At 35.4% G+C, this 16,662-nt stretch overlaps 1 protein-coding gene across 4 annotated transcripts in view; it reads left to right on the forward strand.

The window, feature by feature from the left end:
* znf385b (zinc finger protein 385B) overlaps positions 1-16,662 on the forward strand; it is a 124,880-nt gene that overhangs the window by 20,733 nt on the left and 87,485 nt on the right. For all 4 annotated transcript variants that reach the window (XM_015359088.2, XM_015359080.2, XM_015359081.2 and 1 more), the window contains one exon: positions 13,704-14,003. In XM_015359088.2, the coding sequence (XP_015214574.1) occupies positions 13,706-14,003 (298 nt within the window). In that variant the 5' untranslated portion in view covers positions 13,704-13,705. The remainder of the gene's footprint in view (positions 1-13,703; positions 14,004-16,662) is intronic.

A 16,662-nucleotide genomic window follows, 5' to 3' on the forward strand; every position in this document is an offset into this window, starting at 1 on the left:
AATGCTTTACTTTGGGTACACCTGTCTCTAGTGCAATAGACTTTAGTGATTGATTTCCCATCTTAACTTTTTTGGGCTTGTGTGTTCAGAGCAGTGATTTTTGTCACTGTGTATGTCAGGTTGAACATGCGTATTACCAGAAGAATGTCTGAAACCTCTCTTCGAGGATGCATGTTCATAGCGTTGAAGGTAAAGTTCTTTTACACAGATTGTTCCGTTCATTTTTGATAGTAAAACATATCGTGTTCATAATATAACAATTACCTTTAGAAATCTAATACTAAAAGCCAAAGTTTGTTTTCAAGGGAAAATCAATAAATATCACCAGTCTTGTTATTTATTAAGACTCTGGCTCACATTGCCCAAAAAATACCACTAACCCTGCAACCTACAGAAAGATAACCTTTTACTGAAAACATATTTAAACAGAGTTCTCTTGTTGGTAGTAGTGCAAGTATAAACATGTCTAAGTTGGCATGTTTGCCTAAGGCACTTTAGGTCACTCTGCTAGTGCTGCTTTTAGGATTTCCTAATTCTAGGGATGGGCAGTGTTAAAAGAAAATGTGACATCTTTATTATATGAATGTTTACTTTCTCAATAATATAGAGAAATGGCTATTGGTAATTATGTACTATGCATTGTTAATAACCTTAAGTTATTTAAGGTTTAAGGTTAAAACCTTTCAGAAAATACATTACAAGCAGTGCACACTTTTTTTCTAGGTCAGGATTTTAAATGTTGATTTATGTGATTATTCACTTAAGGAAATACTTGCTGTATAGCAGTCTAGACTATGCACTGAAGCTATAACTTGAGATATTGATGTAAACCCAGCATATTATTTGGCTAATTTTAATTCCAGTTATATTAAATACTGATATATTCTGCTTTGTTTCCATAAGTTCACATGCTCATTGTAGAAAAATAATATTCTTTGAAATGGTTAATAATGCAATCAGCTAGCCATTGTGTCACTCTTAATAGTACTGAGGGAATGCAAAAGCATAGTGTATGTGGGAACATGCATTATATTCTGTGGGACTATTTTAACAATAAGAATAACATTTTTATCATCTTTATCCCATTTTTCTAAAGCACTTCATGACACATTTAAAGTGTATATCGCAATAAGATGAAAATCAATATTATAAGAAAACAAGTCTTAAACGGGAGATAAGACATTCACAGAAAGCCTTTCTAATAATTTTAATATAAAATATAAGTAATATTTTATTATAGACTTAAAAGAAAAGTTGTCCTTGATTTCTTTTCAGGTAGTTTTTTAAGGGCATACCAACAACAGAACCATACAAATTCCTTAAAAAACTCAAAAGTGTTTTATGGGTCCTGACCACGTTGCATGACCACTGCAATATTGAAGCATTTTAAGTGTAGATTTATAGACTCCTGTGAGTAGAGCATTACAATAATTCATCTGTAAAAAAAATCATGAGCCAGTTTTTCTGTTACAAAGACAGGATAAGACACAGCCCAGCATAATTCCTAAAATGGCAAAACGATACTATCAATTATATGGGTGGTGGTTTTCAGGCTGCAGCTTGTATACTGTGCAAGCCATTAATGAAATTTAAACAATAAAACACCCTCAAGTCAGGTAATACTGAACAAGTCATGTTTTGTTTTAACTTTCCATGAACAATTTGGTTTGGGGTTTTATCTTAAAAAACAAATATTTATGTCACAAAATAAAACAGACACAATGTAATAATTAGCAATATGAAAATACACTTTTTTCCCCTACGTTTACATGGGTATATACATTTAATGTACCCATCATCCATAAAAAACATTAAATCCAAAAAATTAGCATTACTTACTCCTTTTGGTCTATGGTCCAGTCATTAAAGTAATTTGCTTTAGGTTATGAGTCTAAAGTTAGCAATCAAACCTTAATCCATTGGTTGGATCAGTGACATAATGCATGGTAATGAGAATTTAATTTGGAGGCATTTAAATTGTGCGGCAAAACGATAATCTAAGTCAAGTGAATGACGACTCTCTTTAAGAGGAAGAATTTTTAATGTTAGATTTTGCTTTTCACTATTTTCTTTTCCAGAACAATCTAGTGGATTCAAAGGATGTTGCTGAATGTAACGAAAGTATTTATATTAGTGGTTTCAATGTGCAACACAGCAGTAAACATCATGCTACTAAGCAACATTGATGTATATACTTCTAAAAACACCTTGTCATTCACGCATTGAGCTCTTGTGGATCTACAATTGAGTGAACAGCATGGCTGTACAGTTGTCAGTGCGCACTAGAGAACAGCAGTGATCTCTAATTTGTTCAAGCATGCAACAGAAACACCATGGGTCTCTCCTGTGTGAGATATTTACAATATAACCATCCTGTCGTAGGGTCACATTCTGGGACTCCTGGGGACAAATCCTTGCTTGCTTCATAGAACATTAGAAACACAAACACAACCACAACAAACAGCGACTTGTCAGAGAGCCACCTGAAAGGTCTTTATAGAAAACAGACTGTATTTGGTGGTAGATTGCAGAAAGGCATTTGTGACTATGTGTGACTATTGAATTTTGAACACAATTCACATTGAATTTCCTTTTCTTCCCTACAGTTACCCCATTCATTTTTTCCCTCTTTGGACCCCTTGATGAACAAAGATTTGTTATGAATTATTAGGTCCAGGAGGCTATATAACAGGAGATCACACAGCAGCCAGAGGGCTTCTACTGGGAGTGGATGAAGAAGCTTTTAAATTTAAATGTTGCCAAGAAGGGAATTATAAAGACATGAAATGGACTAATAAACAATACAGTACCTGATAGCTTGCTTCATATAAAATGTCTTTTTAAGACCTTGTTCAGATACCAAAAATAGAAATGACCAAAATGTGCTATTGTGTTTAGGAAGAAATATAAAGATTTAATGGTATATTTTTCAAAGTACTGCACATAAAAGTACAAGTGTGAAACAGGTATACACAAGTTAAAACTACATTTAATTTCATTAATAAATAATGAGTTTAATAAATAAAATTAACACTAAAGTACAAAAGTGAGATTTAAGATGAGATTTGAAAGTGCAGACTAACCTGCCAGATCTGAAAAATCTGTAAGATCTAATAAATGAACTGAAAGCATGGTCTCACAGTGTTCAGAGCCTTATATTAGGAACTGAAAGAAGGCCAGCGTCTTAAGAATGCAAATATATTTGGAAACCATACAATTCAAGCCCTCAAAGGTGAGAAGCAATATTCTGAATCTTATTTTTAAATCCAAAAAGAACATTGGAGACTGTTACTGGACTGCAGCATTAAAAAAAAAAATCATTTTAAGAATAATTGAAGAACTTAAAACCATGGAAACATAAGCAATCGCCAAGCCAAACCATTACAGTACAGTTATTGATTATTACAATTACAAAACAAAAATATGGATTAGTTTTTCTGCATCAGTCTGGGTACTGTATTAATATTTCCAGTGTTATGAAGATGGGGAGAAAAAAACTCCTCATAACTCACAGTGAAGCAAACATGAGCTTCAAATGCAAGGCTCAGGTTAAAAATGACCCTAGGATTTGTCACCTGTGTATTAGCACTGATTCCAGGACAGTCCGTAACCAAACCAATGTTGGCACATTTACAGAGGTGATAAGTAGAGCTTATCTATTCAGCACAGTTTAATTTATCAACATATCTTTGATCCTGTCAGAGAGTTATAATTTAAGAAAACTTGTGCACTCATTTTCGTAACATCATCTAATTTAGTCAAGGCATTATTCAGTGCTTGAAAAATGTCAGGTTTTATCCAAATGTAACTTTGGGTTTCTACAGTGTAGAAGTGAATGCTGATCTATAAAGAATTTGATTTAAATGTAGCATATGAATACTAAAAACCACAAGAATAGCAATAAGAACAATGACCAAATTAGATAAAATTGTTTTTGACCACATACTGTAAGATTTAAACCATAATAAAGCAGTTCAACTGTTCCATTTGAACTAACAGTCCTCTGTAATCCCTTCAGGTAGATAGTATGATCTAGAGTGTCAAGGGAGCGCTAAAGTCTCACAGGAGATAAAAAAAGCTTGTTAGTAACCCTCACAGAAGCTGTTTCTGTACATTACTCTGAACTTAAATTCTTCTTTTTAACAGAGGGGTTTAAGGGCATAGGGAGCAATCCCACACCATAATGCATGATAATGCAACAGAAAACTGCAAATTGTGACCATATCAGGACAGTTGGATAGGATCAAGGGAATGTGGTGGGTTTCGTTATAGTAATAATTTCCGATGATCTGCTTCTATGTAGAGACTGCATAAAGTGCTGCAAACAGAGATGCACTAAACCTGAAAATACATGCGTTATTCTAATAAGATAAATCAAAAGATACAGTCTGAGTCCAGATTTTTACCAATTTTGGTAATACTTCAAGAAAATGATCATGTTGAACTATTGTCTTTTCTACAGTCATGCTATTAAAAGGATTTAAGAAATTGTCAATTGTGGGGAAAAAAGGGTTCTAAGATCACTCTCTTTCCTCCTTCATTTAGCTTCTCAGAAAAAAGGTTGGTCTCAGTCTGACCTTAGATGACATTTTAGCCTGTATGTGTGAATTAATAAAAGAAAAATATTCTATCTACTGTTAAAATCAAGGTGGGAACAGTATCTTGTGACAAAATGTCTTCATCTTGTAGCTGGATCTCATCAGATTTCAAAATCTAAGCAAGATTGTAACTTGTCAATACTGTGATAGTACAGTAGCTTACACTTACTATATATAGCGCTTTTCTGGGCACTCCACTCAAAACACTTTACAGGTAATGGGGACTCCCCTCCACCACCACCAATGTGCAGCATCCATCTGAATGATGCGATGGCAGCCATAGTGCGCCAGAACGCTCATCACACATCAGCTATTAGTGGGGAGGAGAACAGTGTAATGAAGCCAATTCATAGATGGGGATTAGGAGGCCAATTGGTGATTGGTAAGGGCCAATGGGAAATTTGGAACTTTTAATTACCACAGGGAGTCGGGACCTCGGTTTTATGTCTCATCCGAAGGATGTCCCCATCACTATACAGGGGCATTAAGGCCTGAATTGACCACTGGGTGAGCACCCCCTGCTGGCCCCACAAACAACTCTTCCAGCAGCAACCTCGGTTTTTCCTAGGAGGTCTTCCATCCAGGTACTGACCAGGCTTGCACCTGCTTAGCTTCAGTGGGCTGCCAGCTGTGAGTTGCAGGATGATATGGCCGCTGGCAATAATGCAAAAGCTTGGATCGAGGGCTGAACAATGCTCCTTGCTGGGCGGGCGGCTGGCTATCTGAGTCCAACCTGAGTTCCACGGCGCAAGGGCATCGTTGGTTTTAGGCAGGATTCTGACTTATAGGCTTTCAGTCATAATCACACAGTTGTTAGCTTTGCACCATGGGCTCTTCTGCCAATCACACGCACCAGATGTTTAAAATGTCTAAAGATGGTCCAGTATGGACCCGGTGGACACTGCACTGTAGGAGGTATGATCCTTCAGATGAGAAATAAAACCATTTGGTCATTTAAAATCCTATGGCACTCTTTGAAAGAGTAGGGGTATTAACACATTAGATGAATTCAATAGGTGAAACATTTTTTGAATTCTTTATTTAATCTACCATAGTTCGAGGCTGCTGGCTACCAGGATTCAACACCAAAGTGAGTACTGGTTTTCGGTGTTGGAAAAAGTGGATTCCCTCCACTTATGTTAAGTGTTTTTGGAATGAAAAGCACTATATAAGTACAATTATTTATTATAAATGGAAAGTGAAAAGCTTACTTTTAAGTTCAAGATAATGTAATGAAAGCAACCATAATAACCAAAAGCTTTTGTAGGAAGGAAAGTAGTGGCCTTTCCTTTCAAAGATGCTTAATTCGCTTTCTGTAATGTATGATTCATTTTGTATAAATATTGTATTTGTGTAATATTATTTTCAGTGAGTAAGTGTTTTGTTGTTGTGCTTGCCAGTAAATGGATACAACAGTTTTTTCTTTCTTAAGCCACATGTTTTCTGAGCCATTTGTAACAAAACCTGATTCACTGTGTTAACAGCTACTGTATGCAGACAGGACCAAACTCCTGATTCCAATTCCACCCCAAAATGTGCCGTTTCACCAAAAGTGTGCCCTGTGTCATTTACTGTCAGGATAATCTTCGCTATCCAATCTGATATGTTAAATTCTGAAAGGATTGCACCAGTTTAATGTTCTGAAAAATATAATAGCAAAGGCAGACACCTTTTGCTTTGTTTTTGAATTCTTCTCATTCTTGCTTGCACTGATAGTGGTTAATATGAAATGTGCACTTGCTTTAAATCTTCCCCTTTGTTTTTTCTACAATATGTAAGTTATGTTTGAAAGCCAAGGTTACAGTTCAAACCTAAATTGTCTAGACTCATTACTCCGTCTGGTTATGAGCATAAATTCTGAAATTCTGTGAATAAATGTGTAGCAAATGCAGGAAATGAACTGCCACTTTCGCCTAACTGGTATGTTGAAAACAATTCAGTGATCATGTGACATTTAAATCCAGGAAGCTTAGGATTCCAGTGTCTGCGATATGAGGAAGACAGCAGCACCTGCACCAGAGGGAGAAAAGGAAAGAGAGTATCCTATGACCATGGATACTGTGGAACCTGTGAGTTTTTTAGTAAGCTCAGCAACCAGCTACCTGGTTGTTAATAGGGAAATGCAGAGAAGAAATTTAATTAGAAGGTCAAAGAAGAGTTTATTTTTTGGTTTCAGTGTTGTGAAATAAAATAGCACAGTTTCTTTTAGCCTTGCATTTTGTGGCTGTTTTCCCTGAGACCAGCCTATTTTAAGATACTGTTATGACACACCGCTCCCAGGTGTGCAACAGCTTATTAATATTAAACTTGTAATCACAGTGACATTTTTTAAATTATTGCTCTTTTAGGACTCCATGATTAGAAATCAGTTATTTAATAAAACTGATATTTTAGCATTACAGAAAAGGCTCAGAACAATGCTGATAAAATGCTTTGTTTTGAGCTTTTTCTCTAAAAATTGGTGTTGAAGCATGACTCCAGCTCCAGCTCCAGCTTTAAAATAAAAGGAAAATGCAGGTATCAGAGGTGACATTTTATACATAAAATATTTACATAAATTTACTTTATTTATGTACTTTATTTAAAATAAATTTACTTTACCACAGGTCTCTCTTGTACAAAACAGGTAGTGTCTCACATTACTGCCACTGAGTGCTGTGTTGCACAACAATGTATTGGTCAAAGTAGTTTAAGGAATAAATGAATGTCATTGGTGTGTATTATGCCTGTGCATACAGTGTATTCTCACTTATCATGTGTAGTTGGTTGTTGATGAACAATTGGAGATTCCATGTTGGGTGGGTGTGCTATTAGTTACATGTCTACTAGTCTCTTATCTTATGTCTTTAATGACTTTTATATCAGTCAGTGTGATTCAGGCTCAATGTCAGCTATTTACATTCTGTCAGTGTACTTTCATCCAGCAGCCATATCACAATGCAACTCACAACTGGCAACCCACTGAAGCTAAGCAGGTGTGAGCCTGGTCAGTACCTGGATGGGAGACCTCCTGGGAAAAACTAAGGTTGCTGCTGGAGGAGGTGTTAGTGGGGCCAGCAGGGGGTGCTCATCCTGCGGTCTGTGTGGGTCCTAATGCCCTAGTATATTGACGGGGACACTATACTGTAAACAGGCGCCGTCTTTCGGATGAGACGTAAAACCGAGGTCCTGACTCTCATTAAAAAGATTAGGGGTGTAACCCCGGCGTCCTGGCCAAATTTCCCATTGGCTCTTACCAGTCATGGCCTCCATCTATGAATTGGTTTCATTACTCTGCTCTCTAGCTGATGTGTGGTGAGCGTTCTGGCGCACTATGGCTGCCGTCGCATCATCCAGGTGGAAGATGCACATTGGTGGTGGAGGGGATCCCCATTACCTGTAAAGCGCTTTGAGTGGAGTGTCGAGAAAAGCGCTATATTAATGTAAGCAATTATTATTATTATTACTAATGTAGTTGTGGGATTAAAACACTTAATTGCCAACTTAGGACCCTATAAATTGATTTCATACAGTGCTGTGAAAAAGTTAAATATTTCATTTATTTCATGAACAAAGTTATCCATCACCAACTGCCACTGTGTGAAAAAGTAATTGCCGCTTTTTTAAATCAACCTAGTTGATTAAGCCAGCCCTGCTCAATATAAACTTCACTTATTTTGACCCTTTCTATCAGAGTCAAGTTGCCAGCACAAAGAGTCAACAAGCACATTATGCCACGATCAAAGGAAATTCCTGAAGTGATCAGAAAAGTTGTTGATATCTATCAGTCTGGAAAGGGTTACAAAGCAATTTCTAAGGTTCTGGGACTTCACCGAACCACAGTGAGAGACATAATGTCCAAGTAGAAAACACTTGGAATAGTAGTGAAGCTTCCTAGGAGTGGTCGGCCTGCCAAAATTTCTCCAGGGCGCAGAGTAAAATTTATCCAGGAAGTCACAAAGGATCCTAAAAAAACATCCAACTTGCCTCAGTTAAGGTCACTGTACATGACTCCACAGTCAGCAACAGACTGGGCAAAAATGGGCTTCATGGGAAAGTAGCAAGAAACTACTGCTAACCAAGAAGAACATAAATGCTCGTCTCTCATTTGCCAAGTAGCACCCCAAGCCTTTTGGGCGAATGTTCTATCAACAGATTAGTCAAAAGTGGGACTTTTTGGATGACATGGGTCCCATTATGTACAGGTACAACACGGCATATTGTATCGTATATGTACAGTTCACATGAAGATAAAGGCAAACACAGCAAAAAATATTTTAAATTAAACTTTATGTTCTTTATAATACTACATAAAGTTACACTGAATACTATAAATAATTTAAATAAGAACACCTAATACTGTATAGAGTAAAATTACTTTAACTCAGCTCTATGACAGCTTAATTTATCTAACAACATAGCCTGGTTGTACTTCTCACCATTTTTCTGAGTTGGGGCATAGAAAACATAAAAATCACAAAGTCATCTCAAATATATACAGCTACAGTATGAAACATTACAGTAAAATGTCTAAAATTATTTTTATGTAATACAAATATTATTCATATTTATGCTATGTATTCAATTTCTAGGCTGCAGTTTAGTCCTTTGGATCTTTTTATGTCCACGGTCATAGAAAGTCAATGGCATAAAAGCAAGGAGATGCAAAGGAGAGGTCCCCTGTAATACACTAGGCAACTGTTTAAACAGTTGATTCATCCGCCCTATAGACCACACTTACCCAAATCCGTTCTACAGTGACAATTGTGACAAATCTCCCAAGTGACAATTGTTTGTTCAGACATCTGAAGTGTACCACACAGTGCAAATGGTTTCAAGAGCACAGTTCCTTAAAGTGTAGTATTGTTTGCCATTCCCATTGAGTGGCTGAAGGTCTCATTAGGGCATTGCAAGTTGCAAATGAGGACAAATTGAGTGATTCCGTTGAGAAGAAGGTTGAGATCATTGAGGAAGACAATTACCTTTTTTATTACAAGAAACTTTTGAACGTTTCTTGAAGCTGTAGAAGATTTATATTCATTTTAGAATTTTTTCCCTGTCTTCCTCAGGTCCTTGACTTGATCAAAGCTCATCAGTTTTCAACCCCCATTTATGTAAAACTGTAATCTCCTGACCTTTAAATGTTGGAGACAATTTGTGGACAAATTAGTGGTGTGAGAGGTACCAAAGGGTTTAACTTTAATACCAGGGGAGTTAAAAAGGCACTGCATAAATTTCATGCTGAAAAAAACTATAAAGTATTTTTTGAAGGACAGAATTAAATTATACAGTATGCACAAGAAATAATTAAAGACAATGATTTTTTTAGCTCAATTGTAGTATCAGGGGCATTTGCAAAATGTTTCTCTCTAGCTTGTGATCTTTTTCATGTTAAATGCCATTACTTGTTTTTTTATATAATTTGTCCTGTACTATTCTGTCATATTAAAAGACTAACTTTATTATTTTAATGGAAGAAAATAATGTGCTAAAGATAGAAATCCATTGACCCATTTTTGTGCTTTCAGACATTCCCTGAAATCCTTGTGCCTTCCTATAAAAAATTAAGGATGCGCAGAACAGGGACTTCAAGATTTTTTTCTTATTTCCTTTTTCAAACACCGGCTTTAAGTATCATTGGCGTGTATGTACAGTAGGACTACATGCTTAACTTTCTTCCTCCATTTTAGGCTTGCTTTGCTGGATGTACCTTCAATAAATGTTACACCTTGCAGGTCACCCTCCCTGGGGGCTATAAAGACCCTTTCTATCACATTATAAGTTGACCAGGAGCATTCTGTTAATTTGTCAACCAAGGTTCTGTTATATGGCTGAGGAAGGAGCAAAGAATATGATGAAAAGATCTAAATAGCCACCTGAGAACAGTGGAACCACTTAGGCTTTAAGCAGCTGAGAAATGCACATGAAAGGGAGGGGTATTGGAGATAATATTATAAGCCTTCCTGTGGTGCAAGATCTTTATATAGAAACTAAAAGAGCTCCTTTGCTGTCTCCTTTAGAGCCTCTGCAAATGAAAATCAAAACCTTGATCACTAGGAAAAGTGAATTGTTTTTGTTAGTGTCTGCAAATATCAATATGTCGGCTGTTCTTTGCTTAAGGCTAGCGACTACCTATAATTTTCATCCATATTTATTACGATTTTACAGATTGTGGGGTTTATACATTCTTCATGAAACACATAAGATTTCTGTGTTTTTCTTGGGGAAGTTCAACAGATTAAATGAGAATGCAAGAAATGTAGTTGCTGACTGGTCAGTCAAGTTGTCAAATGGCAATGTCTCTTGATTTGGACTCCACATCATTAAACAGGTGTAAAAAGATTTTTTTTACATTTGTCAGAGGTTGAGTATGTTTGCTTTGTGTTTAATAGCTTAACTGTGTAGTTTAACAGCCCATTTCATAAAACTGCAGAAGGTTTAGTAAAGACTTTTCTTGTCCTCAGAAATGATTCTCACCATTCCTTTGTCACAGAAAATCATAAATTTAAGATCGGTTTCGCCTCTTTTCTTATAACACAATAGATTGTGATGTATTTGTGATGTGTGATTCATGTTTACCGTACGTCACCTGAAACATAAAGCAGAATTTTGCCAACAAAAAGCAACAGCTGTATAATGCCTGATAGCTGCAATATACATCTGCTCCCCATTGTTATAATTAATGTTGAAATGAGTTTTCTGGTGTAAACATACGACTGTGAACAAGATAATCCTCTAATTACTGAAGATGTTTTGATGTTAAATTGGCTTGAAGGGTGTGTAGTTCCATGCCAGTTGAGAAAAATGTCCAGAAAAAGCATTGGGATGCTCTACTGTTGCAGCTGCTGGAAATACACAGCAGTCACATCTTGTTGGAAGGTGTGCGGAATATTTTTAATAAAGTCTGGTATAGATGTCTGCCTAAAATCAAAATCAAATTGAATGGGCATTAAAATAAAAAAAGGTTTTAAAAACTTAAAAACAATATGAAAACAAGCTTTGGTGAGGCTTTTAAATTCTTAAGATTTAGATGGAAAATATCTGTATGGAGCTGAAGATGTAAAAACTTTATGGACATTTTGTCTGTTTATATTACTTGGGATTATAGCTTGCATCTGGCAACAAGAGATTATGGGGAGTCACAGTGTCAGCAGGATTAAGGAGAGATATGAACACATGGCTTAGTTACAAAGGATCTCTAATATTAAAACTATAGCACGCTTTCCTTGTTTCACATATATTCACAAAGACTTAAGTTATAAAATATTTATCTTTACTGTAGACTAATGTAATTCTTAGACTTTTTTATATTCAAGATATACAACATGAGATTCAGAGTTATTGTTTTTAATTAAATATTTTAGAATTAAACTAGTGTTTGGTTAATAGTAATTTCAGTTCAAGATGGACATTGAATAACATTTTTCCTTGTACTTTTAAAATGCATAAACTCTATGAATACTAATTAGTCTCATGCCGGTAGTGACAGGAGCACCATACTGTAGTAGGTGCCATCTTTTGAATTAAATATTAAACCATGGTCTTGACTATTTGGTCATCAGAGATTCTTTGGCACGTTTTGAAAGAGTTAGGGTTGTCATGGCTAGATTCCATGCTGGGCTTGTACAATCTGTCTCACCTAAAGTCCTCAATTCATGAAGCAGTTTCTCGCTTTTCTACCAGATCTGCTGCACATAGGACTGGACTGGTAGCACACAGTGGCTGCGGCATGTCACCCGGGTCTTTCTGTAGTTCACTGGTGAAAAAGGTAGATTTGGACTCCTTTGAGATTAAAAGTAATGGGTAAATGCAAGGGAATAATTTATTATTCTGGTTTGAGAAGTAACCTGAATTATTTCTGGGTAGGTTGATAGATACTGTGTCTGCTATCAACAGAAATAATTACAGTAGTTAGTTGGAAGACATTTAATATTGTTTATATAATTTGTCTTTAATTTGTTTCCTAATTGTTTTTAGATGCAGGGTTCAATATATTGTTATATCCACATCATAGATTTTCTTTTACTGAAAATTTCTAGGAATCCCTTTTTACGGAAACTTCCTTTATGGTAATAAAATATAAATTCCTCTAATATTTACACTTGTAATATGTACACTTTGTATATTTGTGGAAACCTGGTGAAAATACAATTTTCAATACAAGTTGATTAGGTGTGAAGAACAATCTGCAATATTTACATCTATAGGGAGCTGTGATTGACCATGTTGCTTGATACTTGCCTCTGCTGTTTGTGCAGCTTACATAATACACATGGGTATGTAGCATATGAATTAAATTCATTATGAGGGCAACAGATGGGCATAGAAGGTCTGCTGGCAGCATTTTCCTGTCTCTACAAGTTCCAGTGAAAATTTCAGTTGCTGAGTTACCTAGGTAGAGTTGGCATCTTAGTTGTGAGGTTCACAGATTGGAGACTTTCACAGTGGGGAAGCTTATAGTCTTCTTGAGTCACCTGACTGCTGTTATTCATAGCTTTAGAGGAAGTGAAGTACCAGTATTATACTGGAAAACGCACACAAACAAGTTGATATTCATACTTAACTGTAGATTGCATAAGGGCATTTTGATACTGATATATACAGTATGCAGTGTAATAAATCTTTTAAGAATGAGCCCACACCAAGCAAAAAGGAAATCGTTTGAAAACTATATAGCATTACTTATGAGGTAGTTATGGGTTATTCTTTGATCATACTGTTTCAGTTTTTTTTTTCATTGCCAAAGATTCCATTGGGTCAGATAAAGAGTTCTTTTATAAATCAATATTCAACTATTTGGTGGGGCTGCAGTTAAGTGTGTGGTTTTAACATCTCCGACACTGCTTTATTCATAGGAAATGAGTATGTTCTGGTATGCTGCTTGTCATTACACTTCAATATTCCTCCTTTACTTTCTTGGAAAATTAGTAGAAAAACTAAATAAACTGTTGCTGTCAGCAGTGCCAAATACATTCAGAGCTGCCTCCCAGAACTTTGCTTCTGTGGTTTGGAAACTGGAAATAAAGGCTGTAGGGAAGTATGACTTTATAACACTTGTTAGACTTCACATGCGTTTGTGCCAGTTTTTATTTTTTGATCATAATTCTAATTCTATTTTTTTTCAAGGTATGAAGCGACCTTTGAGTCCAAATCACGCCCTTGAAAATGGCAGGATGAACATCCCTTTTACAAACTGCATGGACCTCAAAGAACCACACAATGGTCACATGGATGCCCAGATTAACCAGGAGAAAAAGAAATTGCTTTTCTCACTGTGTGAAGTTTGTAACATTCAGCTGAACTCTGCAGCCCAAGCCCAGGTGCATTACAATGGGAAATCTCACCTGAAACGGGTTAAACAGCTTAATAACGGGACTCTTCCTCCTGCCACAATCCCAAGCTCATCAGCCACCAGCAGTAGTACAGGTAGGCAGAAATGATTGCATTATTTCCACTACTAAACTGAGAGCTGAAACTACTTGATTAGAATGATCTTATTTGTTACTGCCTGTTGAAAATGTCTCTTTAAAATGTGCTTAATTTAACCACCTAAAAAAAACAGAAGCAGTCATCTACTAAATTTTACACTCCATACCAACTTTTAACCTCGATCAGTTTCTTGATTAATAAAATAAATAGAACTACTGTTGTACAATAATGTGCAATATCAAATACTTATAAATAAATGGAAATTATAATGTTGTTCCTTTATTTTTTAAAAGAGTGGTAGAAGCTATTTATTCCCTAGGACCTTGATCTGTTTTGTGAAGAAAACATTGGAGACTTTTTGGTGCTAGCACAAACCAAGAGTTGTTAAGCCACATTTTAAGAATTATGAACAACACTGCAAGAAGTTATACCAATATACCAAAAATATGGTGTTCTTTCTAGAACTTTTCATTCTTTGCATTTTAAAAAAAGTTAACAGTATCAGTGTAAGGTTAAATTGCACTTGGAAACATTTTTAAGTCTTCCAGGGCCTGCAGATAAATTATATAATATAATATATATAATTATATATAAAAAACAATTGTATTTGTATATTTCAATGCACAGCTTTCACTTCAAAATGACACTCTGTAACTCTGACAGCTGTTGTCCCTGTAGTGTTTCTGGTAAGAGCTCACATGCACCTGTCATCCAATAAGATTTCCCTGCAAATTACAAACAGAAGCTTCAATGAAATGTTTTCATTCTATTAGAATGAAAGAACATTTAGAGTGAAAGAGAGCTTGAGGGTTGGAATTCAAATGAAACAGGGTTTCATGCTGTAACTATGTTGTGATGTGATATTGGTCATAAAGCAGAGTCAGAAATGTAAGGGGAAGGTTATTGCTTTTCCAATGCTGTTGCCATTGAGAACCTCCCTGCTGTCGGTTCCTAAATTTAGTGGGAGGTAAGATTAAAGTGGTCTATAGAGATACAACATATTCACTTCTATATTGTTCAAAATTAAACTGCAATATCTGTCAGTAAACTCCAGGCTGTTTTAGAAGTATGTTTTAATGAGGGCTAGATTATTTATTATGTATTGTAGATAAAGTAAGCACTTATAAAGGTATATTTTGTCAATTTTGTTTTTATACCTATTTTAATGTCTTTATTTTAAGGAATTCTGTAGTAAACCTGTAGACGTAATGAAAAGTTGCACAAACAGCTGTTGCTGAGGATATCTAAGGATAATGTATTTCACCCTGCCCATCTAATAATGTTTTAGGACTGCATTCATACAGAATTAGGATGTATAATCCAGCTTTGGCTCTTCAGCCTGAATGAAGAACTGTGATTGGTCTAGCTTGGTGTTATCTGACTGTATATGCAATCTTGGGACTTTATCACACATTAGAAATCTTTATGCAGTGTCAACACACCTTTATAGAATTTTGAGTTATAATCCTGTTCTTTTGTAATCTGCTTTTTAAAACCTATTGCATTGGTACCATCATTGTTGTGAAGATATTTAAAGTAATCTAGAAAAAAAAACCAAATTAATTATTTCATTGACCTGAATTACAGATACAGAAAAGCCAGGTTTTCTGTAATATATGAATATACAATATTTTAAAAGGTATTTACATACAATGCAGTAAACAATGGGAAAAGTCCAAAAACATTTTTTAACAATTAGAAATTATAAATATATTTGTAAGTAATCCGCACAAGAACCCAAGAGAAAATTTATTTTAGATGCTGGCAGTGATAAACTAGTGAACTGCCGCTAATTCAGGTCACAAGCACAGATTACACTTTTTCCATTGCACTTTAAAAAGTCAAGAAAGTCGCTACCCTTCTTCTGTTTAGGTGTACCATAATCCTAGGTATTGAGTGTGAAGTTTGCTCTCTGAAAATTAAGTTACTGAGAAGAGTCAAGTCTTACATACATTCTTGGAATTCTGTGACAGAGAGAGGAGGGTTCAATTTCCCTTTTGAATTCTGTGACACAAAGGATTCAATTACCATTTTCATGCTGTTATTGGTATTCTTTTTATGAGCTTCCTATTATACTCATCTTGGTCTGTGTTGTACTATATAATTTATGCAAATGCTAAATTGAATCATTTTAAATTTTGCTTACAGATGTACAATTCCCGTTCTGCCATTACAAGGCCCATCGCTTATTTCTGCATTTTTGATGTCATGTTAAACACTGGATTCTTAGAAAGATCATGTGAAAGGATGTGATGAATATATTTATATACAGTATGTTGCATTAATAAATCCCTTGTTCAGTGTTTAGTGTTTATGCAATAAGAACAGGAATAAAGATGTCACTAGATGGCAGTATAAACATTTTGTATTTGAAAACTACAAAATGTTTGAACATTGCTGACAATCTTAAACGTGTACTGTAGTAAGGTTTTATTAACAAGTGTATTTTATCCCACGAAACAGTCAATTCTAAAATAAAAAAAAATCTAACTTTAATTTATGTTCATTTTACTGTTTTTTCCATAGTAATTGAGGCGATACATGTTTAAACTAATAAAACTATGATCGAAAATATTTTTAAATTTTTTTTGTGCAGAAAAGGATTTCAAATTAAAAACACCAATACTATACAGACAAGGCAGCTGATCAGAATTGT

Source organism: Lepisosteus oculatus, chromosome 12, assembly GCF_040954835.1.
Source record: "Lepisosteus oculatus isolate fLepOcu1 chromosome 12, fLepOcu1.hap2, whole genome shotgun sequence".
NCBI lineage: Eukaryota > Metazoa > Chordata > Actinopteri > Semionotiformes > Lepisosteidae > Lepisosteus > Lepisosteus oculatus.